Source organism: Astatotilapia calliptera, chromosome 5, assembly GCF_900246225.1.
Source record: "Astatotilapia calliptera chromosome 5, fAstCal1.2, whole genome shotgun sequence".
Lineage (NCBI taxonomy): Eukaryota > Metazoa > Chordata > Actinopteri > Cichliformes > Cichlidae > Astatotilapia > Astatotilapia calliptera.
Window position 1 is genome coordinate 26,064,237 of NC_039306.1, and position 27,291 is coordinate 26,091,527.

The window sequence follows — 27,291 nt, forward strand, 5'->3', positions numbered from 1 at the left end:
CGAAATTCCCCCTCTCTAGCATCTTCATCCAAATATGGCCCTGAAGATCCCCAGGGACTTATCCTCCTCTTTGGCCCATCTTCTGTCACCTGTTACTAAGCAAACTCAAATGCAACAAGAAGCTGAATACATTCAGGCCTTCACTCAAGCCTGTTTCTAGATTATATGTATTATATGTGTTTTGTAGGCATGTATGCAGTTTTAACCTTCTATAGCTTCAAGTCACTTGCACAATAGATCGTCCGGATATCGCGCCGAACGAGGCTTACAACCTCCAATTAACTGACTGAGCTCCAACTCTTTAATAAGCACAAAATGCAATGTGTATAAAATGGTCATAGCTGCACTTGTAATAAAAATGTTAATGTAATGCCAACAGTTTCACTAAATGTTTTAATGAAATGATGATTAATTTGATTAATGCAATGGTAATGACTTAATGCAAAGTTAATTAATGCAATGGTAATATGATGAGTATGAGTAGCAGTAAAATATTTTCCTTATTCCACACCCCCCTGCATAACAGTTGTGAGGACTGAAATATACAAAGGTCTGTGTGATTCTCCATGGATATGACTCTCTGAAGCATCCATGACCCACTGTCAAATTACATGTGCTTTTTGTGAACATGCTCTCATTTGTAAAGAGGATTCTGGTGAATCCCACTCAAGCTGCATATTGCTGGTCTGTGAGCAGAGATCCACGTCAGGCCCTCATGGAAACCTTATGGACTCTGACAGTTTGGTATGGCAGGATAGTATGTCCTATCCTGGAGAAGCTGGACTTCCGGTGCAACCTGAATGGGCTGCAGGTGCCATCTGATGCTACCATTAGTGACAAGAATACTAACAAAAAGCGATACTAGAGAAAATTCAGTCAGGAGGGATAAACAGAAAACAGTGGTCTGTGGTCACCACCTGCAACACTTTTAATTTTTGGAGGTTGTCTTGTTGCCCCTCCAGTGCTCCTGCTGGCACTTTCATTTGCACAGTGTGAATACATGTCGGCTGCCGACATGTATTCACACTGGTTTCTGCTCCCTTACTGGACAGACTGTGAAAACACAAAACCACAGCTCGCTTTAAACAACATTTTTTTCTGGTCTGGCAAAGATGACCAGAGCTGCCCTCAGTGCCAAATGATATCCTTCGAAGTTCCTTCCAAAGCTCCACTCTCACCACTGCTCATTATTGGCATCCCATCCCACCAAATATCCTGAGGTTTTCCCACTGAAATCCATCAAGGCAAAATCAATGGCTTGTACAGCTCTTCTCAAGTGTAGGGTTTCCATGGGAAACACTGACCGACCAGAGAACTAACTTTATGTCAGGCGTACAAGCTGCTGGGTATTAAAAGCCTGAGGACCACTTCATAAAACCCTCTGACTGATGGACTAATGGAGCAGTTTAATCAGACTCTAAAGCAGATGCTTCGAAAGGTGGTAGATGAGAATGGAAGGGCTTCCTTATCTTCTCTTTGCCTACAGGAAGTACCACAAGCCTCCACTGGTTTCTCTCTGTTTGAACTCTTGTATGGTTATGAGTTTCAGGACCTCTAACCTTCTTAAGAAACATTTGGGAGGAAGACGAGGCAAAGTTGGAATCTGTTAACATTGTTTACTATGTTGTGCAGATGAGGGAGTGACTTCAGAAAATGAGTGTCCAGTCGAACACGACCAAAATCCTGCAGAAGCATAAGTTCTGGTATGACTGATCAGCCCGGCAGAGGTCCCTTAGTCCTGGACAAAAAGTGTTGGTGCGCCTCCTTACTAACAACAATAAGCTACTGGCTAAGTGGCAAGGACCCTTTAAGGTTCAGAAGAAACTGGGTTCCACTACTTACTGGATGTCTACACTCCAGCTCCAGCAGGGTTCTGCATATAAACCTTTTGAAGGAAGGGGTGCAGAGGAAGGGGAGCAATACTTACATTCTGCTGCTGTGGCAAACTGTGACCTTAGCCATCTGCCAGAGGATAAACAGCTTCAGGTGAAGGGTGAGTGGAACTCTGAAGTATATCAAGTGAATCCGGGTAGAACAGGTATTGCTGAATGACAACTCTGTCATTAAAGAGGGAGCCATGGGAAGGCGTCTGAGTTACAGGATTCCTGAATGTCTTTTGGCATCTCTAAAGAAGTAAGTTGACTTAATGTTGTCCTTGGGGATCATCGAGCCTTCAAGGAGCGTTTCACTGCATGTTTCACTGCTCAGTGACAAAAATACTTGTGAGCCCCTGAAACAAGATCAAAGACAATGCATTTACCAGACCTCATACCACAGGATATACCCAGGGGAAGCTACACTAAGTGTGTATGGTTCACCGCAGATATATAAACAGGGTGTATCTTTAAGACCAATTGTCTGTATGATCAATTCAGTCACCTATAACATCTAAAAGTTCTGTCTTCAACCTCAACACGCTGGTAGGCAGCTCTAAACACCACATCCAGAACACCTTGGATTTTGTTGAGAAGGTGAAAGATGTCATTATGGAGGCTGATGAAATAATGGTCTCGTACGATGTTACATCTCTCTTCACTTGTGTTTCAGTCACTGAAGCAGTGGAGGTAGTTCATAAGAGATTACAGGATGACCCCAACCTCAGCAACAGGACAACTCTCAGCACCAACCAAGTGTGTTTGATGTTGGAACTGTGTCTTCATTTCATATAATTCACATACAAGGGTCAGTACTACAGGCAGTAACATGGGTTTGCTATGGGTTGTATGCTATACATTCAAATAATTCACCTATTATTGGTCATTGATCAATAGTCACTGATCAATGTTCATCACAATTTGCATATTAATGCATATTAATGATCCTGAAACTGACCTTACAGGCCATTGTTCAACAGTGGTGCTAGTTTCAGTCAAATGTACTTTTTATAAAGTTGGGAAAACCCGCAGTCAGCTGAGACTGAAGAAATCAATTTTGAAAACATCAAAACATTTCATATTTTTTAAGATGTTGTTTTTTGTTTATTAAGCCCTAGGCCTGCAAGTGCACAGTGCAGTGCAGCTGTGTTGTTCAAGTTTTTAATGCCTCAGCAGAGAAGTCGTTTTTGCCTTTCCAGGAAGGTTCTCCGCAGAGATTACCAGCACAGTTGAAAACTCAGCAGGCTTGTATGGATGCTGATTTCCTTTAAAAGCTCTGACTGGCAGAAACGCAAAGTAGCACATAATGAAATGACATAATAAACTCCATCATATATGAATGAGGCAAGCGTTTATTTACTGATTTCCAACTGTAAAGGGTCTGCTGTAGTTTTTGCTGAACACGCCACTTTGTTGCAGATGCCTTCTCGCGAATGAACACTAGAGGGAGACACCAGCTCACTGATTTCTTAAGCAATCACTGCGCTAAAGAAATCAATGAAATTAGGTCAATAAATAAACAAGTTTTCTTTTTTTATTCACACTTTTTTATCTTCATGTGATTTTCTGAGTGAGATAAAAACAATAACGGACTAGCAAACGAGTTTCTACTTTTTCCAAAAATAACAAAAACTTAGTTCTAAGCACCAGATTATATAAGAAACTACTTATTGTAGTCTAAATTTACAAGAAATAAGAAGCAACTGTGTTATATATTTTGGGTCTGTACTTTAATCATAAAGAGATCAGTTAAGTGTTATCATAATCTAGCTAAGAATATGAACTTTTAAAATGATCTAAAGTTATCACAGAGTGGTTTAAAAGCAGTGTTTCCGCTCGGCTGTAGTGTACTGTAAAGTGTGACTCAGCCTCATATAGCACTGCTACGGCTGTGTCTTTAAAACCCTGCTCTTGGCTCCTTGCCCAGAAAGTTTATTTCCCATTTCCCATCCAGCCACATGGACTGATCACCACCACGCAGAGCGAACAAGAATTTCCACTCTGAGAGCGGCAACTCCAGCAGCTGTTCTGAACACAGGACTTTAATCTTTGACCAGGGATTTCTACATCCACGGCTCGGTGAAGGACTTAAACCTCGCAGCAGATCTGCCACAGCTTGTCAGTCAACAGAGATTTGAGGTATTATTTAAAAACTGAGAGCTTTTGAACAGTTCTTTTTCTCCTGCCAGTCAGGTGCACCGTTATTCATGTAAGTAAGTGGTCTGTGTAGTTTACATGCTTGCTTTTGTTAACAGTGTGTTTTCTGGTACTGATCAGCTACTTTTTGGACAGTGTGTCAGATGACTCTTTGAATGTGTCGTGTCTGTTTCGTTCTGCTGCCATGTGAGCACTATTGTCTTTTTCTTTTCTTTTTTTTGCATGAATACAAAGCCTCTTTTCACAAATCTATAATTCCCCTCTCCTGTTGACCCGGCGGTTTTGTAGTTTGTGGGGCTGTAAAGTAGCTCTGCTCATTAGTGCTTCTCCTGTGAAGGCTGTAACTGACAGGTTGGTGAAAGCTTGCACACATGACATTTAGTCGCCTTAGAGGAGGAATTAGGCACAAAGATTTAAAGGCAAACAATGTTGGCAAGGACAATTAGGTTAAGATTGACTGTTTTGTTTGTTCAAACTGTCACAGCCAGCAGTAAACAGGACGCTTGCCTTCACACACTCACACATTTACGCACAGACAGTGATGCTCTGATTGACTGAGCAGACTAAGGCACAGACACACCACCGTAAGAGATGACGTGATAAGCCAAGTGAGACTCTTCTAGAGACAGACTGGTTTGTTATTGCTGGTGTCTTGCACAGGGGCTACATCATGTGCTGCTGAAGTTTCTGGAGAATTTTCTGGGAAGATGAGGTCACAGGGAGACACACCCAGAGGGGCCTTTTCCAAGCAGGAAAGGCCACGGGTGGAAGACATTCATCAGTGGCTTTGAGTGAGTCACTTGCCATGAGAAAGCTGCAGTGCTGTTGGAATTTCCTTTCAGCGTGGAGCACAGAGGTTTTAACCTGGATATTTAAACTGAGCTGGATGGCGTCACATACACAGACAGTTCTTATTCAAATACACAGTTAGAGGCTGTATGCTTTAGTTCTACACAAGTTCCTGCTCTGTTAAGATGTTTGAGTATCAAAGAGTGCAGATATAAAAAGGAGTATAACAGTAAGAGCTGGCTCCAGCTGCTGGAATGTGGCTGGAATGAGGTTTATTTCCTCTTGGCTGAAAAGATCAAGATGGATGACCTGTGGATATTTAACCCCCCACATCCCCACCTCTGCTCTCTTCATGTGATTTTTTTATGTTTACATATACCAAGTGGAATTTCTTTTTGAGTCACAGTCAGGTTTAAAAATAGTAATATATTGCGTCTTCAGCTTTGCTCTGATGTTGAGAGGCCCAGAGGCTGAGATTTTATGTAAACGGATATGGCCGAGAGGGCCCACAGAGGCGGAAGCAGAAGTGGGGGCAGAAGTGTCACTTCTGGTCTCATGCCTCTCAATAGGCTCACATACACAGACGGAGACTGAGATAACACAGTGTTAGATTGGGGCAGACGGTCATGGTGTGGCCAAAGGGAAAAAGAAAGTAAGCTGTTGCAATAAAATAGCAAATAATCATAAATTTTCATCATTGTAGAAACACACACAGACATACTATAATGACAAGAGGACTCCCTGCTGTATGTAAAGGCTTCATTTTGTGGCTGTGACCCTGCTCCCTCTGCTCACTGCTGCTTCTGTTGCATATTACATACAGTACAGTGGCTTTACTTTGGCACACAGCCGCTAGAATTACTCAGAATCCAATTTTAACTGTGTTTTCTTACTGCTCCCTGCTATGTAATACACCACACAGACTTCAACTTATTTTCTAAATAATGAAACCCTGGTGTCACGTTACTCACTGAACTGTATTTCTGACATATATTTACCATAATTCATGTTGCTGTCACCCGTGCTTGCATTACGGTCCTTAACTATTATGGAAACCCACAGAAAGGATTTACGTCCTGTGACTGATGATGGAGGGAGGAGTTTTTCTCTGATTAAACCCTGTGGTCATTCCAACAAACACTAAACTACACAGATTCTGGTTTCATACCAGTCTGTCACATGAGGTCACTCAAAGACAAATGATTATAATTTTATGTCTGCGGCATTTTTTTTCACTTGGGTGTGAGAGATTATAATTCTGCAGATTTTCTCCCTCTCTCTTTTTTGTTAACCCTGAACAGTCCACCGAGTTTTCTCAACAACTTAGAGATATCAGGCCACATGTTCATCTTAATTTTGCTAATCTATGAAAATTAAATGTTATTGAGGCATTATTGAGTAAATTTCACAGCTGAGTTTATTCAGTGATTGGATTTATAGTTTAATAATTACCTTCCATTAAAATAACTGTTTCATGTACTAAATGTAATTTGTACCATTTCATTTCATCCAATTTTGTTAATCCTAGTTAAATAGCATAGATAGTTTCCTATAATTAGAAACTTACTGGGTTATTTCAAACCCAGCTTTTATAGTCTTTTATTCTTGTTTACACTTAAAAATTATTTAACAAAATATATTTTGCTTTCTTCATTTTAAATATCCATATAGTACATCAAATAGAAAATTACTGCAGGAAATACTCATCTAAACGATCAAGATTGGAGGTACGACACACCCTTCATAGTGCCCTCTGTCAGGCATATGGGAGTCCTTTTGTTTTTTATCAGATACTAGTTGAATGAATGTCTGTTTTTTGCAAGTCTGTGTCGCCCAGTATATTCCATGTGATGCAATGTGTGATATGAAAACTGGCTGACCTTTTCATGCTCCTTGGCTCTTGACAGAATTTACAGCTCAAAGCATGATCGGGCGCAAAACAAGGCATCTTTGTGCAAGGCAGATATCAGTTTAATAATGTTCCAGTTGTTTCAAAACTACGGCTGTGGTTCCCTCATGTATGGCTTGTTTAACCAGCTAGCTAGGATCACAATATTTAAGGTATCTTCCTTGGGCCACACCACATTTTCCTTGATGAGACTTTCCACCCTCTAAATACTAACTCCATGTTTGCAGATTACTGTCGCATAACTAAGATACTTTTCCAGCTCCAGGGACTTGAGGAGACTTGTTTCCACTTGCTTGTGATGGTGCAGTCCAATAAAGAGCTATTGCGTCAGGACTAATCGTAAATCAGCCACAACTAATATACGACAGACAGTTGAGGTAAATTTAAAAATTGATCATTTCCTCGCAATGCAATCCCCAGATAAGTAACCTTGGGTGCTGGTGTTCATATTGACATATATCATTATTTATTAACACATCCAGTCAAGTAAAATATGCCTCACACAGTAACCTGCAGCACTCAAAAGGATCCACGCTGAATGTTTTGATGCCAGACTACATTACGGGTCAGTGCCATTTTAGCAGCATTAACTCACACAGTGCATAGTTTCTGATAGTCATTTGACATTGAGCATTATGGATTTTTTACTCTTCCGAATGATTTTCGCTGGCACTGATTGTGTTGTAGAGATGGGAAAATGCACTTCATCAAAACACCCAAGACATTTTCACAGCACCAAAGCAGCTGTTTGTTTCCGATTGTACTAAGAGTCGTTTCACACAAACTGCATAAAAACTTGCAAAAAGAAAATAGAAATAGAAAAGCCTGCACTTCAAAGAACAGTGGCTCTGTGTTCTTCTGAATACTCTTTCAGCATCGGGAACTGGTCAAGCCAGATCTCTCAAAAGCCCTGAGCCACATCCCACTTTATCTCATGACTAACAATATCTTTTTATGCCTTAGACTTTATACACAAAACAACTGAGCAACACAAGACACAAGCAGATCCCTCCCAATTTTATTACAGTAGTTTTACAAATTGAACGTTTACTCTCGGTGAGCGCAGTTAAATTGAGGGAGGAGACTTGCGAAAGTAGCTGAGCAGAGGAGGGAGGACCTACCTGTCAAGAAAGAAATCTGACAGCAGTGCACCGATGAGGACGATGACTGCTAGCTGAGGGAAATAAATACAGTAGTGGAATGTGTCTGTTCATCTGTTGAAGAGTGGAAAGCTCAAAATGGGTGGCACTCAAAGTCAGAGGAAGAACAGCAGGAGATCCAGCTCAAGGAGTTACACCAACACCGTCACGTGAGTCCAGCCTCTCAGCTGTTTGATAATTTTACGGCACTTTGAGCTGATGCAGAATGAGGATTTCCACCTCTCCTACATGACTAACTCATGCAGTTATAACAGCATCAGCAAAGACACTTTAAACGTGCTAATGGATTTTCATGGGCTGTACTATACAAACTAAAATACAGACCGTGTGCTAGATTTCCCTTCTCTTTGCGCTCGGTGTGAGACAGACTTGCGCACACATGCAAATATTCACACACCCTAAAATGAACCCGTAGATAAGGTTGCATAGAGATGGGACTGTTAAATGTTTGCTCACTGTAGTTCCAAGTATGTGGATGTGGTTGTCCCTCTGCTTTTAGCAAACATAGAAGTGACAATAAAAGACGCAACACCACAATATGTCAAAGTAAATCAAACAGCACAGATAAGTTTAGCTTGTTCAGAATATTGTTTTTCTTTTTTAAAGGCTTGGGGGGGGGTTGGGGACAGTAACACAGAGAAGTTGTGACTTGACATGGTGAGCTTTGATTTGTCTGAACAGATCCTCAGTCGTCATCATAAAAAAGGAAAGAAAAAAAGATCTCAATGCGAGAAATATTGCTTCACTGTGTCAATGTTTGCTTGAGGTTATTCGCATCCTTGTTTGTACTAGCAGGAACAGTGGCACCTCTGCCCTCTCTCTGTGTGTGTGTGTGTGTGTGTGTGTGTGTGTGTGTGTGTGTGTGTGTGTGTGTGGGCGACACTCCAGTTCAATCCTTCAGCAACTCTTATTGTGGTCTACATTAAATAAGAGTTACCTAACCACTGTAAGTGAGGATATAACTGCACAGCACTGAAAGACAGGTCAATAATGTTTATTTGTTTGTTTTTACGGTGGCAGTAAAATAATGAGGGCATATCCTGTACTCTTAAGAATAGAGGTAAAACTCAATTTAGTCTCAACTGGTTGCATGACTCTTCACAGCTGAGGAAATAAATGAAAACGACACATTTCCTCTTGGTGTCAATATGCGTAAGTGCCCAGTTTTTAAATCTGTGGAAATTCTCTTCTGACTCCTAACTTTGGCCTTCTGTTTCAAAGCTGTTCGGTGTGGTCTCCGTCTCTTCCGATCTGACCCAGGCTTTGGGTGAAGTGTTCTTCTGGGTTTTGGGCACGAGCGAGTCAGGCTGGCAGGTATCAGCGAACCTCTCTCGCGCCTTCTCCCAGTTCTTTTGGGACTTTGATTTAGTCAAAGACGCGTCGTCCAGAGACATGGCGGCAGCTGCTCCCAAACCCGACTGGGACTTTCGGATTTTCAGTTGAATCTGTGAAGACGGGAACGGAAAAGGAAGACAATTGAATCACATTGCTGTTTTGCACTGAAACAAAGGAGAACTTCCACCAGCAGAATCAGCGGATCGTCTTACCGGGTCTTTCATTCCGGTTCCCATTTTACCCAGTCCCTCTCCTTTCTTCCAGCCCATCTTTTCCAGCATCTTCCGTCCTTTATTCACTTCACTGATCTCCCTTTTGGAAAACAGACACAGTGAATGATCAACACTTGAATCTAGCATTTCCCATCAGGTGGAACTACAGCCATTTGCTAACACTTACTCATGAACAGAAGCCGGTGCATCATCGCGTTGGAAAGCACCCTCACTGCCCACTGTTTGCCTTCGAGATTCTGCTCGATCCTTATATTTGGGGTTCTTCAAGGCTTTCGTCTCCTCAAAGTCACCGCTCTGTTTGCAGAAAAGCAGAGAAATGAGTGCCTCCATTATTATAAAAAAGGAAAAGAAAAGACTAGAGGGTTAAAACTTATGACTGCACCAAGGTTTGCACTCACTTGCAGGCCATATTTGGCCTTCATCTGCTTCAGCTCTTTCTGTCGCAGTGATTCTTTATCCTCTTTGGTGAGAGCAGGACCTTTAGAAAACAACAGCGGCAAACTCAGGAGTGTAATCTCACACTGGGTAAGAGCACAGCTTTTACAACAAGAGCAGGCTCACTGTTGTTTCATGAATCTATGCAAAAAAAAAAAAAAGATATTCCCCTCTCTGTGGACGTGTTTCACTTTAAGTAGCTCACCAGTGTTGTCTTCTCTCTTGTGCTTGCTGAGGTGAGCCATCACCTGACCGGGCTCACAGCCATCACAGGTATCGTTCCCTGAATGGATATGGAAGGACAACACAGTCTCTCCCATCTTCACTTCATCGCCGTGCATCAGTGCATGTGGCTCAGACTTGGTTTTGGGCTGCAGATGAAAGTATCATTGACGTGGTATCGGCTAAGTTCAGGTTTTGTTTGCTTTTTTCTTTTCAACTCAAACGTAAACAAAATGCTCACCTGTAAGATGCGGTTGCCATTGATCACCGTTCCATTCTGGCTTCCCTGGTCCACCAGCATGTAGCTCTGCTGCTCCTGGTCAAAATACACCTCTGCATGGAACTAGAACCACAAACATACTGGCATTTAGAAAGATCACATAAGCCTGTGTTAACAAAAAACAATCATTCATAACAGAGTAACTTCCATCCCTGCAGGAAAGCGGAAAGGAGAGGTACCTTGCTGACTCCCATTTCTGGTATTCGGATTGCGTGGTTCATATCTTTCTCTCTGAAAACACAAAAGACAGCATGTTGTCTTCACTTGGCTATTATATGACAGAGAGATCAATTTAACCTCTTTTTACTGACTACTCATAGTTTTAACAACGGCTCTGAAATCTTGTGAGTGATTTAATTCAAACTGCAACTAAAGTGCTAAAATTTCCCACTGTTGCAATGTGTGAACAAAATACACTTCTGCTGCCATGCAATCACCAAACAGCAACAGAAAACAACCCCACAGACCTGCCAATGGTGGCTGGAGAGTCGGCTGTGATGATGAACAGAGTGCCCACCTGCAGCACAGGAGACCTGACCACAGTCACTCTTACACAGGGAGGCCAGATGTCTTTGACTACAAGGAAAAAAAAATAAAGCACCACATACTCATATTCACAAAAATATGACAAGTCTCAGACAGCTACAAGCATTACCAAAAAGTGACAGGTCCATCAAACAAACTTGCCCCAGATAAAACAAACTGTGCACGCCATGTGAGTTAATTCAGACTACTCTTACTTCTCACCTTCTTGACTCTGTGTGTCCATTTCTGATTCAGGACTTTCCATTGAGGCTGCGCTCGAGGGCGACGAGAACGAGGGGGTAGACTCCCATTCTTCCCTCTCTGACTCTGTGATCTCACCCTCTTCTGGTTCACTGTTCCCCTCAGATCCATCACTCCGAGTGGCCTTCTTTTTCTTTTTATGTTTTTCCGACTTAGATTTCTTCCTTTTCTTCCTTGAGTCTCCCTTATCGTCATGGTGTGAGCCGTTTTTCTGCTTTTTTCTCTTTGATGGATATTTGTCGCCGTCTTCTTTGCGTTTGGACGAGTCTTTTCTCCGTGGAGCCACATCTGGACTGCGAGACCTTCGTTTTGCTTTCCGTGATTCTGTCTTCTTCTTAGTCGTTTGCCTTTCAACACAGTCGGCCTCGTCTTCTTCCAGCTTTACATCGTCACTTTTCACTTCCTGTCATTAAGACAGTGAGCAGTGAAACTACCATCTGCTGTGAAAGCTGGACTTTGTACTGTGGATCCCCAATCTTTTGGCACAGAAAGCTTATAGACGGTCTCAGTCTTCAAAGAGAATACATTAAAGACCTTTACCAGGTTAAATCAGGCCTGACAGCAAATTCTAAGTGTTGAGCTGAGCTTCAGCAACTTATTATTTGCGTCCTTTGAGGTTCATGGGTTTACTTTTTCACTTCACTAACTCTTTATTAGCCGTATCTCACACAAAAGGATTGAATGCAGGCAACACAGAGACCAGGGTCAGTGTTTGACTCACTGTGTCACCTTTAAAGATTGTTAAGGTGCTGTGTACAATAAGAAGCTAATTTTCAGTTTTTTAAAGAACAAAAAGCAAACACATACTTTTAAATCTTTTGCACATTAATATTAAAAAGGTATACCTCTGTAGGAAGGAGTTTTCCAGTAAGAGGAAATCTTCATTTTAGCCAAAGAGTTAGTCACCTCTTGCACCTAGGTCAGAGGAATAGTCTTTAAGTCAACTAGCTTCATATAAAAAGAAAAAAAATATCTATTTGAAGACTGAGACCAGCAAAACAAATTGGATTTTAAAGAGGGAACTGAAAGGTCAAAGCCAGCTGTCAGCAACAAAATGTAACATTTTTAAGGAATGCATAAATAAAATCTTGCACTATTACATACCCTATCATCCTGTGATGTTTTCTTGACTCCTTTCTTGAATTTTCTGCCTTTCTTATCAGCGTCCGTTTTTTCTTGATACGGCTCTGCACTACTCTGCACAGCAGGAACCTCAATCCTGGAATGAAACTGGTATCGTCCACTCTCTGCATCGTAGTAGTAGTAAATGCCAGAGTTGGCATCGTAGTACAACTGACTGGCCTGATGGAGAGGGGTGAAAAATGTCAGAAATGTGTGCCAAACTAAACTTCCTCTAAAATAATTTCTACTATAAACTGCCAAACTTTACAGCTCACACACCGAGTCGTAGTAGAAGCCCGTGCTGTGGTCATAATACATCCCAGAAGTCTCATCAAACACAAACCCAGTCTGTGTCATAGCTTCCTCAGCAGTGGCCCTCAACATATCTGCTATAGATCCTCCATCGCTCCCCTGAAACACAAATAGTTTTATAATGGTGACTATAAATGGAATATGACTCTTTTTATAAGTATAGGAATGCTAAGATAAAAATAAAAAGACACACATGGATACCTCTGTTGTGACCGCTAAACTGGTCTGGTCTGGCTGAACTGACACATCTGCAGCTGTTGCTTCATTTGTTGTTGAGCTCTCTGCTGCCTCATAATCAGCTGGCGCCGTGTTCAGGCTTTCCTGAGTGTCTGCTCCCTCCGAGTTCAGACCATAGTCTCCATAGTAGTAATTATAATAATCTGAAAAGGAATATTAAAACAGCTTTAGGCTGTTTTTAAACTTAATGACACAATGAGTAAATTTCATTCATGCGCATGTGAAAGTAACACACCAGTTTCTGTCCATACATGTTCTTCTGTTTGAGTTTCACAGTCGACTTTGTCTTTATCTTTTTTCTTCCGTTCATGAATCTCTGCACTCAGCTGGTCGACCTGAACCAACACACATTGAGATAAAATTCAGTGCGCAAACATTCAAAAATTCAAATTGATTTCCTTTCTTGGTTTAAACCATAATGCAGAAAAATAGAGCACAACTTAGGTTAAAAAAATAAATAAACCTTGGCCCTTTTGCCACTTTAAACATTAAACTGGCTCAAAATACACCTCAGAACAAACAAAACTACTATATGACATCATTTAGATCTAGACTGTCTAGATTATCTGCATTAATGCCGGTGTAGATTTTTGCATCATATTAAAGATGTCATATCTCATTATCATTGCTACAGTAATTCAACTCGTTTACTCGGTACGCAACAATAAGACAAGCCTGGTTATATCCGAGTGCTAGCCTCCAATTACCATTTAGTACCTCCAACAAAGTAAAGTGACAAATTTGTTTGACCACCACAAAAACACACCGCAAAGTACAATCAGGCTGAGAAAAAGGAGATACTGGCAACATGATAGTAAACATTTGACTCCATAGAGCATCATTCAGAGCACTCACTAGTTACACTCCATGTAACAGCAAGATCAAACACAAATGGAAAAAAACGATGAAGTTATTTGGTGGAAAATCAAGACTTTAAGCAGATGGTTTAAATACACAAAGCAGGTAGAGATTATTTTTCAATGTTTGTTCTGTGATAATATTGTGCAGCTCCTAAAGAGTTAGACAGTGAAGTGATTCTAATTACCTTTAAAGATTTCCAGATGAAAACACCACTTAGGCTAATGTTGTGCTGTTGTTTGATTAATGCTGTGCCACTGCTATCTCACTGTAACAGTGCTGCTGCTTTAAATTAGGAAGTCGGTAATCAATGACAGTAGCTCATTGGAAAATAAAATCAATCTCCATATTGTGAGAATTTCTTTATTGCAAAATCTTTTGTTGCATCGTGATATAATTTGGAGGATATGTCTCCCATCTCTATGATATGTTTGGCTTCTTTTCATTTGAACTGACCTGCTTCCTCAGGTCTTCGTTATAGCCCTCCGTGCTCCGCTGCAGTCTTTCGGAGTGGCTCAGCTGCTTCTGTAACTTGGCCAACTCGGCTCGGCACTCTTTGAGCTCCTGTTTCAAAGATTCGACTTTCAGCCGGAGTTTGGCCACTTCAGGCTCCGTGTCTTTTTCTTCGTGACTGTCGTCGTTCTCCATTTGTTAACCTAAAACAAAACGATAGCGCTTAGCGGGTAGCAACGGGTATATGAAAAAACCTGTAGACCTGTCCGCATATGTAACACACGGGGTGTTTATCAAGTCATGTAACTGCACGCGTGTATAAGCTAACTGAGCACAGATATTAATACCTGTTTCTTCTTACCGTTTCTTTCGTTTTCTTGGTCCTTTTAGTTGTAAACTTCCTCTCAGCACGGAGCATGAGCCGACCTGAAAGTTGAAAATAAAGATCTTATAACTATCCTGCATGTGCGATACAGCCGAGTACATGTTTTGATGATAATTAGACAGTTACAGTTGGAACCGTGGAAATGTTTATAGTCCGGCCTGTTGGTGACCGCCATTTACTACTAACGATTGCGTCACGACGGAAGTACGTCTTCTTTAGGTGTGGCGGACTTCTTTCCCTGTTATGAGGATCTTTACCGCCACCTAACGGTGGACCGCGTTCATAGTTACACAAACCACTAAAATGAACAATTAATCTAACTGTTCGTCTTTTCTTGTCTTTCCTGTCTTTTTGTGCGTTCACATTTCATTTTTGATTTGTTTTGACTTACTTTGTAGGTGTCAGCTTCTCATTTAAATTACTGTTTTAGTTCAATTTTACATAAGAGGGAACAGAAACCCAGCAAAAGGCTGGCCCTGTTACCAGGAGGCTAAGAAAATTATTGCTAATGTTAATTTGCAAGCATTAACTATCATAAAAAGCATAGATATAGTTATTTTGTTTTGTTATGCTACGCTATCACATTTATCTGGATTTTCTTGAATGAATATACTGGCATTCAAAAGGCTTTAATAGGTTGCAATGCTGTGAAAAAGCATTGCCCCTTTTCTGATTTTCATTGTATTTTTTATTTTTGTATACTTGTCACACATGTTTCAGATCATCAGACATTATAACCTAATTACATAAAATGCAGTTTTTAATTGTTGATTTCGGCGGGGGGGGGGCTCCAAATCTACTTGGCCTTGTGTGGAATAGTAATTGCCCATCTTGTTAAATCCTGAATTAACCATGATTAACTACTTTTTTTTTTAAACACTAAGTTCAGTTTCGCTAATGACACCTAAACCTAATTACTGCCAGACCTGTTGAATTAACCACAGGAAGAGCCGTTATGGACAAATGGAGAAAACAAGAAGCAATTTTCTCTATTTGTGGAACAGAAATGTTCGGCTTAACAAAATTATTCCAAGAGCACATGAACATGAGATCACAAAAGAACCCAGAACAACATCTGAAAAACTGCAGTCCTCTTTTGCTTCAATTAAGGTCAGAGTTCAACAATATTCAACAATAAGAAAGTGTGAATATATCATCCACCGGAGAGCTCCAAGGAGAAAACCACTGCTGACCAAAACAGCGCAAAGTCTCACCTCACATTTGCCAAAAAACATCTTGATCCCCAAGACTTTGGGGAAAATATTCTGTTGACTGATGAGACAAAAGCTGAAGTTTTTCAAAGATCTAAGTCACATCTGCACTAAACTAACACAGTATTTTAGTAGTAGTGGTAGTGTGATGGTCTGGGGCTGTTTTGCTGCTTCAGGACCTGGACGACTCACCTTAATTGATGGAACCATGAATTCTGCTGTTTACTAGAAAATCCTGAAGGAGAATTTCTGAATCTCAAGCTTACTTGAGTTATGCAGCAGGGAAATGACCCAAAACACACCAGCAAATCTGCCTCTGAATGCCTCAAAAGAAGAAGAAAAAAAAGTGGGGTCATTGTCCTTTGAAAAAAATAAAATCCTGGTCCAACTAAACACAAACCAGATGGGATGGCATGTCGCTGCAGGATGCTGTGGTAGCCGTGCTGCTTCAGTGTGCCTTCAATTTTGAATAAATCTCTAACAATGCCACCAGCAAAGCACCCCCACACCATCACACCTCCTCCTCCATGCATGCATCCGTTCATCTTTTCTGCGTCACTCAAAGACAGGGCGGGTGGAACCAGAGATCTCAAATTTGGACTCATCAGACCAAAGCACATTTTCCACTAATCTGATGTCCATTCCTTGTGTTTCTTGGCCCAAATAAATTTCTTCTGCTTGTTGCTTTTTCTTAGTAGTGGCTTCTTGACCATAAAGGCCTGATTCGAGCACTCTCCTCTGAACAGCTGATGTATAGGTGTGTCTGCTACTGGAACTCTGTGTGGCATTTATCTGGGCTCTAATCTGAGGTGCTGTTAACTTGCGATTTCTGAGGCTGGTGACTCGGATGAATCTATCCTCAGAAGCAGAGGTGATTCTTGGGCTTCCTTTCCTGGGGCGGGCCTCATGTGAGCCAGGTTCATCGTAGCGCTTGATGGTTTTTCCAAATATTTTTTCAAGACAGAGAACCAGTTTAACAATCACTTCCATGAAGTTAAGCACGTCATGGAAAAAGTCACATCGAAAGGAGCCAGTTGAGGTGGCTTGGACATCTGACAAGGATGCCTCCTGGGTGAGGTGTTCTGGGTATGTCCCACTGGGAGGAGGCCCCGGGGCAGACCAAGGACACACTGCAGAGATTATATCTCTCGGCTGGCCTGGGAACGCCTTGGTGCTCCCCCAGACAAGCTGGAGGAGGTGGCTGGGGAGAGGGAGGTCTGGGCTTCTCTGCTTAGGCTGCTGCCCCCGTGAACTGGCCCCCTGGATAAGCAGAAGAAGATGGATGGATGGGAAAAGTCAGTTTTCTGAGTAATACACAAAAAAATACCTTCTTAGCAATACTGAGCCTGTTGACTATGAACCGAGACTTTACTCTATGCGTGCTTGTCATATAGCAATTACGGTAAAAAAAAGATAATGCATGGTTTTTATTAAGTTTTTCACCTGATGAAATTTTGTGAAGTTTTTCTGGTTGTTATTATGCTTTTTGACCACTAGATGCCTGTGCAGTCCACTGATTCTGCAGCTTGCCAGCTCAGAGGAGCAGATTACTGAGGCGTGGTGTGACATTTGCAGTAGTTTTACTTGCACTCATCTCTGGAAGAATGTGATCACATCTTGTAGTTTTTTCTTCAGCTAGCTGTTGAAAGTGCCATGTCACATTACCGCAAGTGTGTCACTTAGAGCTTCACACATTTGCTGGCCTGACGTGTTAGTTTTCCTCACAAGGCAGAAGTAAGAAACCATTGTGCTAGCATGGGTTATTTATTTGCAGGTTCTTCCTCTCCCATTTCTGTTCCTCAAACACACACACACACACATAGCTACTGCAGTCCTGTGGCAGCGTGCTCATTATTTTCCTTCCTCTTTGTTTTCCTTCTCCTCGGCTCTTCATCCTCTGCCCTTTATGTCCCATTCTTTTTACATTAATTAATTTCCGGGAACATTCAGTTAGTTTTCTGGGATTTGCTGAGACCAAGCCATCTCTTTGTGTGTCTGCACTTATTTTAGGCTCCACAGGAATGGCTGTTATATAATCACATGGTTCCTCTATTGTCTCCCACTCTATTTATGGTGATAGAACATTTAAAGTGATGACTGTTGACACAGCCTGAATACAGTTTGCACATTTGATCTCCGCATTGTTTCCAATATCGGTTACAGCCATATTGACAAAGAGACTAAACATAAGTGTGCAGTTAGTGTATTTGTAGTAGGAAAGTCAGAATTTCAGCTGATGTGTCAGCTTAGAATAAACATCACAGTAGCGGGAGAGGCCAGATTGTTATTCTGTCTGTTACTAGTGACTTTCTGTTTTCTAGAAAATGCCTGTTGGCTACCTCGTGCTGGGCTTGAAATCTGAGCTCTTTTGAGTTGTGTTTGGATTCTGGTGGTGCTTCAGACTCCTTGGCTGAAGCTTTCTGGTCTGTGGCTGTGGCAGCCGTTAAGTATGGGGTGGTCTTTTATCTGGAGACACACACACACATTCACACACACAGCTGCCTCATGCTGATGTTTATTGATGCCGTTTTTAGATAAGTAAAGCACTGGTCCACAAACCTCGATGGTTTGTAAATGGCAAACAAAAGATATTAGTACTCAGTTCAATGTTATTTTCTGGCTTTTTAAAAATAAAAAAAAAGATCTCAACGTATAGTTCTCATTTTATATGTATATTTTTTAGTAGGGGAGGTCATAGGCACCTTTACTTATATAACATGCTTATCCCTGTCTCGCATGCATCTTCAGAGACCCCTCACCACCGATAGAAGGAGCTATTTATAAGGTTTATAAGGTCTAAATATGCAGACTTCCTCTTCTGCACTGAAACACACCTTTGTTTCTATCACGCAAACGTGACGTAAATATCGATCAGTGATCAGGATTACCACTCGTGTAACTTGTGGGCAGATGCTAATCTATTCTCCTAGTAAAACCCAACCCAAGGTAGGACTTTGCTGCTACTCTGTGACTTTAAAAAAAAAAAAAGTAAAAATGTTGTCTTTCACAAACAAACATTTCACAGGCAAAAAAAATAAAATAAACAGATACCAACTCAAAGATAAAAGCACAAGTAGTTCTTCATGCTTGTGAGATGATGTCTTTAGTATGCAGGAACAGTTTTTGTCCTCACTCCAGGCACAATCTTTACCAGAATCAGACTGTAAATAAGCGGGTAGAAAACTCCACCCTTTCTGGTCAAATGTGGAAACTTTGAGCCTGACTGAAGCACGTCTGTGTATTTGCTCCTCGATGGGAACTTGGGAGGAGTTTAACAGCTCAGCAGACGGACCAAGCCTTGAAGTTTCTGGCACCTTAATACAACAAGACTACAGAAATAGGATGTATTATTGTGCTGTCTGTCTGGGTGAACACAAGAAGCTTTTGCTGTTGCAGCAGGTGGTTGAAGGAGTGCAGAAAATCTACAGTAAAAACTGCTGTATGGCTCTTATTAGCCAGTTATACATGGATTTGCCACTGCCCCCTGTTCTATATGTGTATTGTGAGTGTTTTTCTTCTTTACTGACATCATTTTTTTGAGATTGTCTCTTCGTGTGATATATTAATTTACAGACATTGTCAGTAGCTTCACATCTGCAAATTAAGCAACTATGGAGCTCTGTAAGCTTTGTTTTTATAAATTCACACAACTGAGGGGATATTTCTAGACTTCTCTTGTATCTAGAACCACCTAGATCAACTTAAACTATTCTCCAGATGATCTGTTGCTGTGTTTGTCTTGTGTAAAAGTAAATAAAGGACTGATATAATTGGCAGGATGATAGATTTTCTCAACTTTTAAGAAGTTCCCCTTTTATTGCATGTAATTAAAAAAAAGCACATTTGAAATCATTGTCCTAGAAGCAAGCCACTTTTGGGTTCTCTGTAACACACACACACACACACACACACACACACACACACACACACACACACACACACACACACACACGTGCACACACACACACGTGTAAATATTTCTGTATTTAGAGGGCCATTTTATTGCTCTGTTGAGAGATTTAAGACCCAATTTTCTCCTTCTAAGTTGCTACAGTGGGGTGTTTTGTTCTTTTTACCACCCGTTCCTGACTGCGTTGAAGACTTTGGTTTCCTGCCAGTTCAGTGGTCTGAACTGCTACCTCAGACAAATTGAATCCAGCCAGGTATATCTCCTGGGGCTTTCCAACAGAAATGCAGAACTGGTTCCCCTGGTCATGCATGTCTGGCTGCCACTGGATGGGAGAAACAGTTAACTGTTAAACAGTCTACAAAGGAGTGGGGGTGGGGGGGCTTTAAGATCCAGCCCCACATTCCTAACCTCTCTCTGGACTATAAAATGTGGAGCCCCAAACAGCTCTGCTCCTCCTCTACCTCCACTCCCTAGGCCTTCTCCTCCTCCTCCTCCTCCCTTGGTGTGTGTTTTGTGACTCCCTCCTTCTGCTTCAGAGTGGAAGAGCGGCCTGACAGGGACATACCATTCTTCAACCGTGGGGGAAGTCATGTAGAAGCCTAAAGAGAAGCTGCATTCATTCTTTGAGCTGACAGCTCACTGCCTTCCCCCACTGCATTTTCTGTCAGTGAGCTGTTCCGAGGTGGAGGGGAGAGTTTGTAGGGGGTTGAGAGGAGAAGAGAGTGAGCACAGCATTTGATAAACCAGCTGATCAGAGCTGAGGTATTCAGCCACAGAGACAGAGGGAGAGAGAGCGACAGAGACGAGAGCGTGACTGGAAATAAGAATAAGAAGGGCAGAGAACGCAGCTCAAGTCTTTGTAATTTTGAGATTAGTGCTATACAAGTTGGGTAGTGTAAAAATGTGTAGTTCCCTTCATGGGAAACTGAGAAGTGTGAGAAGTGGGAACCTCTATAGAAAGATGTGAGAGCTGTTGGTTGGGTGGAAACCTGAGGAAGAATCAGAAAAGGATCAGTCAAGTGCTGGAAACCAATCCACAGCTATCGGTGAGAGAGGGTCAGAGGACCCTGCTGGAATAAAGAGTGATGTCTTGGCTCTCACCCGTGTCATGGGCTAAATGGACATGGACGGCAGTGCGCGGGGGAGAGGGAGAGGAGGATGAAGACGGGCAGGAGGCCAGCGAGGAGAGGGAGCAACGTGGAGAGAGAGTAGACGAAGACGAGGAGGAGAGATCTCAAGGCTGCAGGCAAGTGTTGCGCTGGAGCCCCCGTGACTACTGATAGGGTGGCTCACACAGTTTTATTTACCTGCTCGTCGGCCTGTCAGGTTGAAGAATCTCTGCTGTTTTAAGGGTTTGATGAAATAGGCCGAGGAAAGGGAGGAGGAGAAAAAATATTGGTGTCATTTTTTATATTTCGCGTGCTGCGTTGTCCTGCAGGGCGGACACATTTGTGGTGTGGCTGTGCTTTCGATTGTCACCACGTTTGAGTGTTTTTCTTAGACTCACTGGCACGTTGTCAGATCTGTACAAGAACGCACACACTCACACTGCACAGGCAGGTAGCTCAACGAGGTAATCATTGCTCAGATCACACAAACACGACAGGCTCCCAAGTTATCAGGTCCTCGTGTACCTGCTTTGACACTATGGATACTTACTATTGCTCCAAGTAAGCTCACAACTGTTTCCACTCTTGCACACTCAACTAGACACAATATCCTGTCATCGGGTATCAAGTAATCAAATGACAAAATCCATGTTTACTATCCTGTGAAATTAGATTCAACCAGAGCAACAGCAATTCTTACTGCTAGATCTAATCGAATGATGCAATGTTATAAAATCACACATCATTTTATTCTGTTTTAATGTTCATATTCTGATTTAATACATCATTTACAGCTTGGATGTTACAGTTTCATACTTCATACCCCATGATTCTAGCAATGTAACAGGAAATAGTGGGCTGGCTTACTTGCACTTCCTCTTCCTCTATGTATCTTTCACTTTATCTGTATTTCACTCCTTCACCAGTTCAGACAATACTGAGTCTTTCCAAGGCATAATGCAACAGCAGAGGATAATAGCTGGGACAGTGGCACATTTAAGTTGCAATAAAATGTGATTTTTATATTTGATTTTTGTTACTCAGAATCCTCTAGATGTCAAACTTAATTTACATCATGCGTCACTTGTGAAATGGCTCTTCCTTTCAGTGTAGGTTTAAATATGCATTGTCACTTGCAGATATCTTTATATAAGAAAAACATGTACATTTTCAATATTTCATCTCAGCTCATTAAGAAATGCTGCTGTAGTAAATGAAAAGACGTCTGTCAGCACAATTCTTTGACCTTAAATTATAAGCAATGAATGCTTAAAATTTTAGAAAGAAATTCTGGTTGCTTGTTGCCCTGACTGTCCTGTAATTGTGAAAAGGAACAAAGAAAATGAAAAAAAAAAACATGAATTTTTCTCTTATTTAATTGTTTATCAATTACTTAATTACTTTGCTGTGTTATGATTTTCCATGGAGCAGTTTTTTATAAGTAAAATTAATTTTAACAATTTGTTTGCCCTCCTTTACATCTCCCAAAGACCGACAATGCGCAGTTTTTGTTGGGCCAGTTCTGGTCCCAGGCCTAATGTTTAACACCCCTGCTCTAAATCAATATAGAAATCATTTCCGGTTATTCTGTAGTACTATTAACCCCCAGGTGGTGATGCTACCACCAGGGGGTTGCAAGATGTTGTATTTTCACCTCTTCATGCTTCTAAAAAGTATTTATTTATGTAGCACAAGAGGCGAATTCCACCCTTGGTCTTACCTGGGACTATCTGTACATTATGATACCATGAATCAATATAGTGCATCTGTTTTTTTTGTTTTGTTTTGTTTGGTTTTCATTTTTATTTGTCTTTCATTTTTATTTTTGGCAGCAGGAGTTTTTCTGTCTCGTGCTCTCTGTTTTTGTAATATGATCACTTCTGTGCTCCTTTCTAATGTTTTGAATGTTTTAATCTTTCTCTCTCTCATATGTATCTCTCGCTGACTACCACAGCTCTGACTCAGAGGGTCATTTTGGCACTCCTGAGGCAGCGACTCCTGTCCGCGCCCCGCCGGCCATCCCAGGAGAGCTGGAGAACAACAACTCTGATGCAGACAAAACAGGTGAGGCCAACAGCAGACAGACAGAAATGCGATGATGAGAAGCTGTCCACTGTAACATCTTAACAGCAGTAGCTCTACAATATTCAACATATGAGAAGAAATGCGTGTTCGAGTGCACAACACAAAGCAGTAGCTTCAAGGTTGCCATGGAAACAAGGGTAGATGCTTCACTAAATGCTCAGGTGTCACATTTGTGTTTATCTTCATAGTCAACAAGAGGGACATGTGTTTAGAGTGTGTCAACAAAATAATGTTTTTTTAATGCTAAAATGAACGTTTGTGTGATTGAGTAATGACTTACGATGTGGGGTACAGACAAGCAGTCAAATGCAGAATGCACTTCATTAAACATAATTAAGGTTAATACCTGAAGGTGGCCAAATATGCTCTGCATGCTTGGTATGTAAGTTGGTTTGCAGATGAGGAACGATTTTGGGTGTGATGAAGCCTTGACTTTGTCCTTTGAATCACCAAAAGGAGGAGCCTGTAGCAGAGTGTGGGAAAGGCCTTTGCTCTGGAATTCAACAGGTTCAACAAAAGCTTCATCTAAAGCCCCGCCCTGCTTTGTAGTAGTCACTGACAGAGGTCAGTATGAGCACAAAGCAAGCCATGGGCCCAAAGCATGATAGCTTTGGGCCCATGTTGATTTTTAGTAGTTGATTTTTAGTAGTCCTCATATTTGTGTGGCTGTTGTGGTTTTAGTAGGATTAAGTCCATCCTGTAAAACAGCTCCAACAACATTTTATAAAAGAGTAAGTTGCAAAGGTCAGAAAGTGTGGAGAGAGGAGGGAGTTTCCATTCAAACTGCAAACATCTCTCCCTACAGCTGTTTCTAAGTTTGATCTCGGGCAGGGAGGAGCTGAAGCATCTCTGGAAACATCGTTGAAAGTAAACATGCTAATGCCAGTGTTTGCCTGTGTCCATCCAAAGTCTCCATTACTACATCAGCATCTGCGTGATGACAGTTTATAACTATTTTATGGGTGTGCAACTCACTTTAGATGACGGACCATATAAGCCCAATTTGATCTCAGCGGGGTTAAACGAATCACTACTATATTATAACCTATTAAACTGTTTTCTGTTGACAATGTAACTGAGATGCAATCTCAGGGAAATTTTCTCCACACTGACTCAGTGGGCTTTATTTACAAGTGTACAGATCACAGTCGATCTACAAGAACCGAAAACCATCATGTGTAGAGAATTTTGGATCTGCATAACAACAGTTTTTAATACTACTGTAGCTTAATATATTACTTTAATCTTTAGGATTCAAACAGCGTCTATAGATCAATAAAAGTAGGATTAATTAGGGTTATGTATTAAGTATTAATGAGGACCTTTTGGTAGTGTGGTTTTGCCCTTCTCTCTTATCTGCAGAGTTAAAGGTGTGGTCACAGTTAGAGATGTGACTGACATCTGCCTGGGGTCACTACAAGTACAGATCACTGCCTATACTATTTAAGGCACATATGACATTTTATCAGATAGATAATTTTCATGTTATTGGTGAAACAGGCAGTGCAGCTTAGTGAGATCTACCTGACATGACAAGCGCCACCAACAGAGTTTATATTTGTACTAAAGGAGTCAAAAGTGACACTTTGGCGACATCCGACTGGAACTGGGTAGAAGTATCGGCAGGCTTTGCTTGTTTCCTGGCAACATAATGTTACATGAACACGGCGAGTATGACAGGCGTGCTGAAATATGCTGTGGTCTCAAAATCTTCCCTTGAGCTAATGATTGCGCCACAGCAGCCACCATCACTACTGTCTAAAACACACACAACATGATAAACCACTCCACCTTTTTAATTTTATTTTCATATGCATGAGTTTGTACAAATGTCATGGCCCTCATAGTAACATATTACCATGGCAACAGCAGCAATTGGAACAGTTGGCTGGTGACTAACCTGCTTTCAGAGAGCCAATCAGATATCACTGACATCTGAGCTGGCGTGTTATTAAAGAGAACAGCACTGGCAGCAGGAGTGTGTATTCATTTTTAAGACTTGTTTTGGTTTTATGATTAATTCTGGTGTTTTGGGTCTCATTTCTTCCACAGAGTTGGAGCAGGAGGAGAACCTGATAGTGACTGCTCCTGTCAGGGATCAGGACACTCTGCTCAGCCACAACATGGGTCAGGATGAGCCTGCAGTCCCCATGGGTGGCCCGCTCGAAATAAACATTCAGACCCTAGAAGAAGAACAAACAGTGAAATTTCCAGCAGATTTGGGCTCTTTGCCTGCTGCTGATTTATCCACACAGAAGGAAGTGGCTCCATCCTCTGAGTCATCCCAAGTCCCAGCTACTCTTCTAGCAGCTGATCCAGTCCCAGATCTGGCTTCAGCTCTGGGTCCTGCTCTTTCCTCAGAACCAGATTCAATCCTGAGCAGTGAACCTGAAATCCTCTCAGCTCCAGAGCCCCTTGAGGAGAAACCTCCTGCTCAACCAGAGGCACAATACAATGGCCTGTCCAACGAGGCAGAGCCTACTCAAAAGAGTAAAACGAGGAAATCCAAACCTCCGTCTCTGAAAATGAAGTCCTCGCTGAATAACGCTGCTAACACAAACGAGGAAGAAGAGCTTCCTGTCCCTAAGGTCACATATAACTTTGACCTTTTGGATGAGAGCTTTAACCCATTCACCAGCGGCGGATCAAAAATCCAAAACTCTCCCCCACCGTGTGAACCGGGCTCTTTCCCCAGACTCGAGCCACTCGGAGAGGCCAGCTCAGCAGCACAAGCACACTCGGAAACAACAAATCCATCATCTGAGGTTAAGCCCATGATGATGGAGTTTGGCCTGGATGAAGGACCAGCCAGCAGACCTCCTCCAAAGAACCTAGGAGGGAAAAAGACAATCAGTAAACTTGCTACAAAGAAGCAGAAGCCCAAAGGATCCGAGGCTTCCTGCAAACCTGAACCAGAACCCACAGTGTTAGAAACACTTTCACAGCCAGCACCAGAACCAGTCCCCCAGTCTATACCAGAGCCAGTTTCAGAGCCTGATCTGGAAGTTTCTCTTCCAGTTTCAGACTCTTCTACACCTTTGAACTTGGACGATGTTCCTATTCTTAAGACAGGATCATATAACTTTGATCCCAGTCAGTCAGATGACCCAAACTTCAATCCATTTGGTAGCAATAGCAAGGTGAATAACTCTCCAGTGCTTCCTAGAAGCTCCTACAGCTTTGACCCGGACAATATTGATGTTTCTGTGGACCCTTTTAAACCTTCAAAATCTCTGAGCAACGAGGACACGTCCAGTACCTCGTCTCTGCCGGAGAAAAAAGTAAAAGAAGGAGAGAAACAAAAGGCAAGGCAACCTCAGGTGGAGAAGAAAGTGAGGCAGATTCCCAAGAAAAACAAAGAGAGAACAATCAAGTAAGTCTCAAAAACATGAAAACCTTCTTTCTTGCCCCATGAGCTCGAAGCTCTGAGGTCATTATCACCGATACACTGGATATTCACACAGTTCTCAAACGTGTTATATTCAGACTCTCAAAGTGCTGTTACAGCTGTAGCCATTGGACCAGTTTCAGCTTTTCCATGTCTGTTGGCATCTTGTGTTTATTGCCAAACTTTATCTGCTGATTATTAAAAATGCGACCTCCAGTCGCTCACTTGCTCTCCTTTGTCTCTTGTTCTTTGTTCCCTTATCAAAATCCCTCCTTCACTTGCTTAATCCCTTTCATCCTTCATCTTTCCTCCCCCTCGTCTGTCGTGCAACCCGCAAACTTTTCTGCTTTTGTCCTATTCTATTGGCCTCAGGACATCTGAACAAGTCAAGTTTCTCTGTTTTCTGTTGTAAGTACTGATGCACGTTTCTCTCACGCATGCTTGCTTCGCATTTTACTCTCATCGTGGTATGCGCTGCAACAGGACCGGCTTACAAAGAAGCATGTGAGGGCAATATATGTCTTCCTCACTTTCATTTCACATGTTAGAGATGTATGTTACATCTTGTGAGCTCTCCAGATGTTTAGCAGCACCACTATGATTCTACATGTGTGTATGTGCATCACTGGTCTTTCTTTGATATCTGGCTAAACACCAAAGCAGAGAAATGCTCACAGCTCAATGGTTGTGGAAACAGTGTGTGTTAATTAAAGTGTCACAGCACGTTTAGTCTATAGATTGTAACTTCTTGCATTATTTTTTTGTGCTTGTTTTGTAGGAATTCCTGTAAAGTAGAGAAATACGATGAAAGCCAGTCCTTGGTCCTTGACGTGTGTAATCAGGTAATATAAGTGTTTGTGAGGATGTGTGTATGTGTGTGCGACTGCTTCACCTTACTGCAGTGACACCGCAATGTTCATTATTCAGCAGCTCTGTCCACCATCACCTCTGAACACACACACACACACACACACACACACACACACACACACACATACAGTGAGAGCGAGAGACAGAGAGGGAGTCACAGAAGCATCAGCA

At 41.8% G+C, this 27,291-nt stretch overlaps 2 protein-coding genes across 7 annotated transcripts in view; one reads left to right on the top strand and one right to left on the bottom strand.

The window, feature by feature from the left end:
- Positions 1–6,652: 6,652 nt before the first annotated feature.
- The window catches only part of tacc1 (transforming, acidic coiled-coil containing protein 1), a 29,560-nt gene continuing 8,921 nt past the window's right edge, over positions 6,653–27,291 (top strand). For 2 of the 5 annotated variants that reach the window (XM_026168481.1, XM_026168483.1), the window contains exons 1-5: positions 20,162–20,914; positions 22,732–22,841; positions 24,915–26,235; positions 26,623–26,658; positions 27,029–27,092. In XM_026168481.1, coding sequence (XP_026024266.1) covers positions 20,754–20,914; positions 22,732–22,841; positions 24,915–26,235; positions 26,623–26,658; positions 27,029–27,092 — 1,692 coding nt within the window. In that variant the 5' untranslated portion in view covers positions 20,162–20,753. Of the gene's footprint in view, positions 8,039–20,161; positions 20,915–22,731; positions 22,842–23,324; positions 23,427–24,914; positions 26,236–26,622; positions 26,659–27,028; positions 27,093–27,291 lie in introns of those variants that run through there. The other 3 variants (XM_026168484.1, XM_026168482.1, XM_026168485.1) reach the window with 3 other exon arrangements.
- On the bottom strand, positions 8,863–14,774 carry aggf1 (angiogenic factor with G patch and FHA domains 1). 2 transcript variants are annotated; one of them, XM_026168486.1, is made up of 16 exons: positions 14,674–14,774; positions 14,524–14,588; positions 14,166–14,365; positions 13,087–13,186; positions 12,816–12,994; positions 12,582–12,713; positions 12,285–12,482; positions 11,142–11,583; positions 10,862–10,970; positions 10,574–10,625; positions 10,356–10,457; positions 10,098–10,263; positions 9,856–9,935; positions 9,624–9,751; positions 9,437–9,536; positions 8,863–9,334 (listed from the first exon to the last, which is right to left on the bottom strand). In XM_026168486.1, the coding sequence occupies exons 3-16, from the start codon at positions 14,355–14,357 to the stop codon at positions 9,086–9,088; spliced, it is 2,229 nt and encodes a 742-aa protein (XP_026024271.1). In that variant the 5' UTR covers positions 14,358–14,365; positions 14,524–14,588; positions 14,674–14,774; the 3' UTR covers positions 8,863–9,085. The 2 variants fall into 2 exon arrangements, with proteins under 2 accessions (XP_026024271.1, XP_026024272.1); XM_026168487.1 differs by lacking the exon at positions 11,142–11,583 and adding an exon at positions 12,026–12,095 and having other exon boundaries at positions 14,674–14,773.

Excerpts from the sequence above, each read along its gene's own strand:
- aggf1 (XM_026168486.1), bottom strand. The coding sequence starts at position 14,357 with ATGGAGAACGACGACAGTCACGAAGAAAAAGACACGGAGCCTGAAGTG. Across the intron at positions 13,187-14,165 it reads ACGAAGACCTGAGGAAGCAG|GTCGACCAGCTGAGTGCAGA; the intron begins GTCAGTTCAAAT and ends GTGTTGGTTCAG. Across the intron at positions 12,995-13,086 it reads ACATGTATGGACAGAAACTG|ATTATTATAATTACTACTAT; the intron begins GTGTGTTACTTT and ends ATTCCTTTTCAG.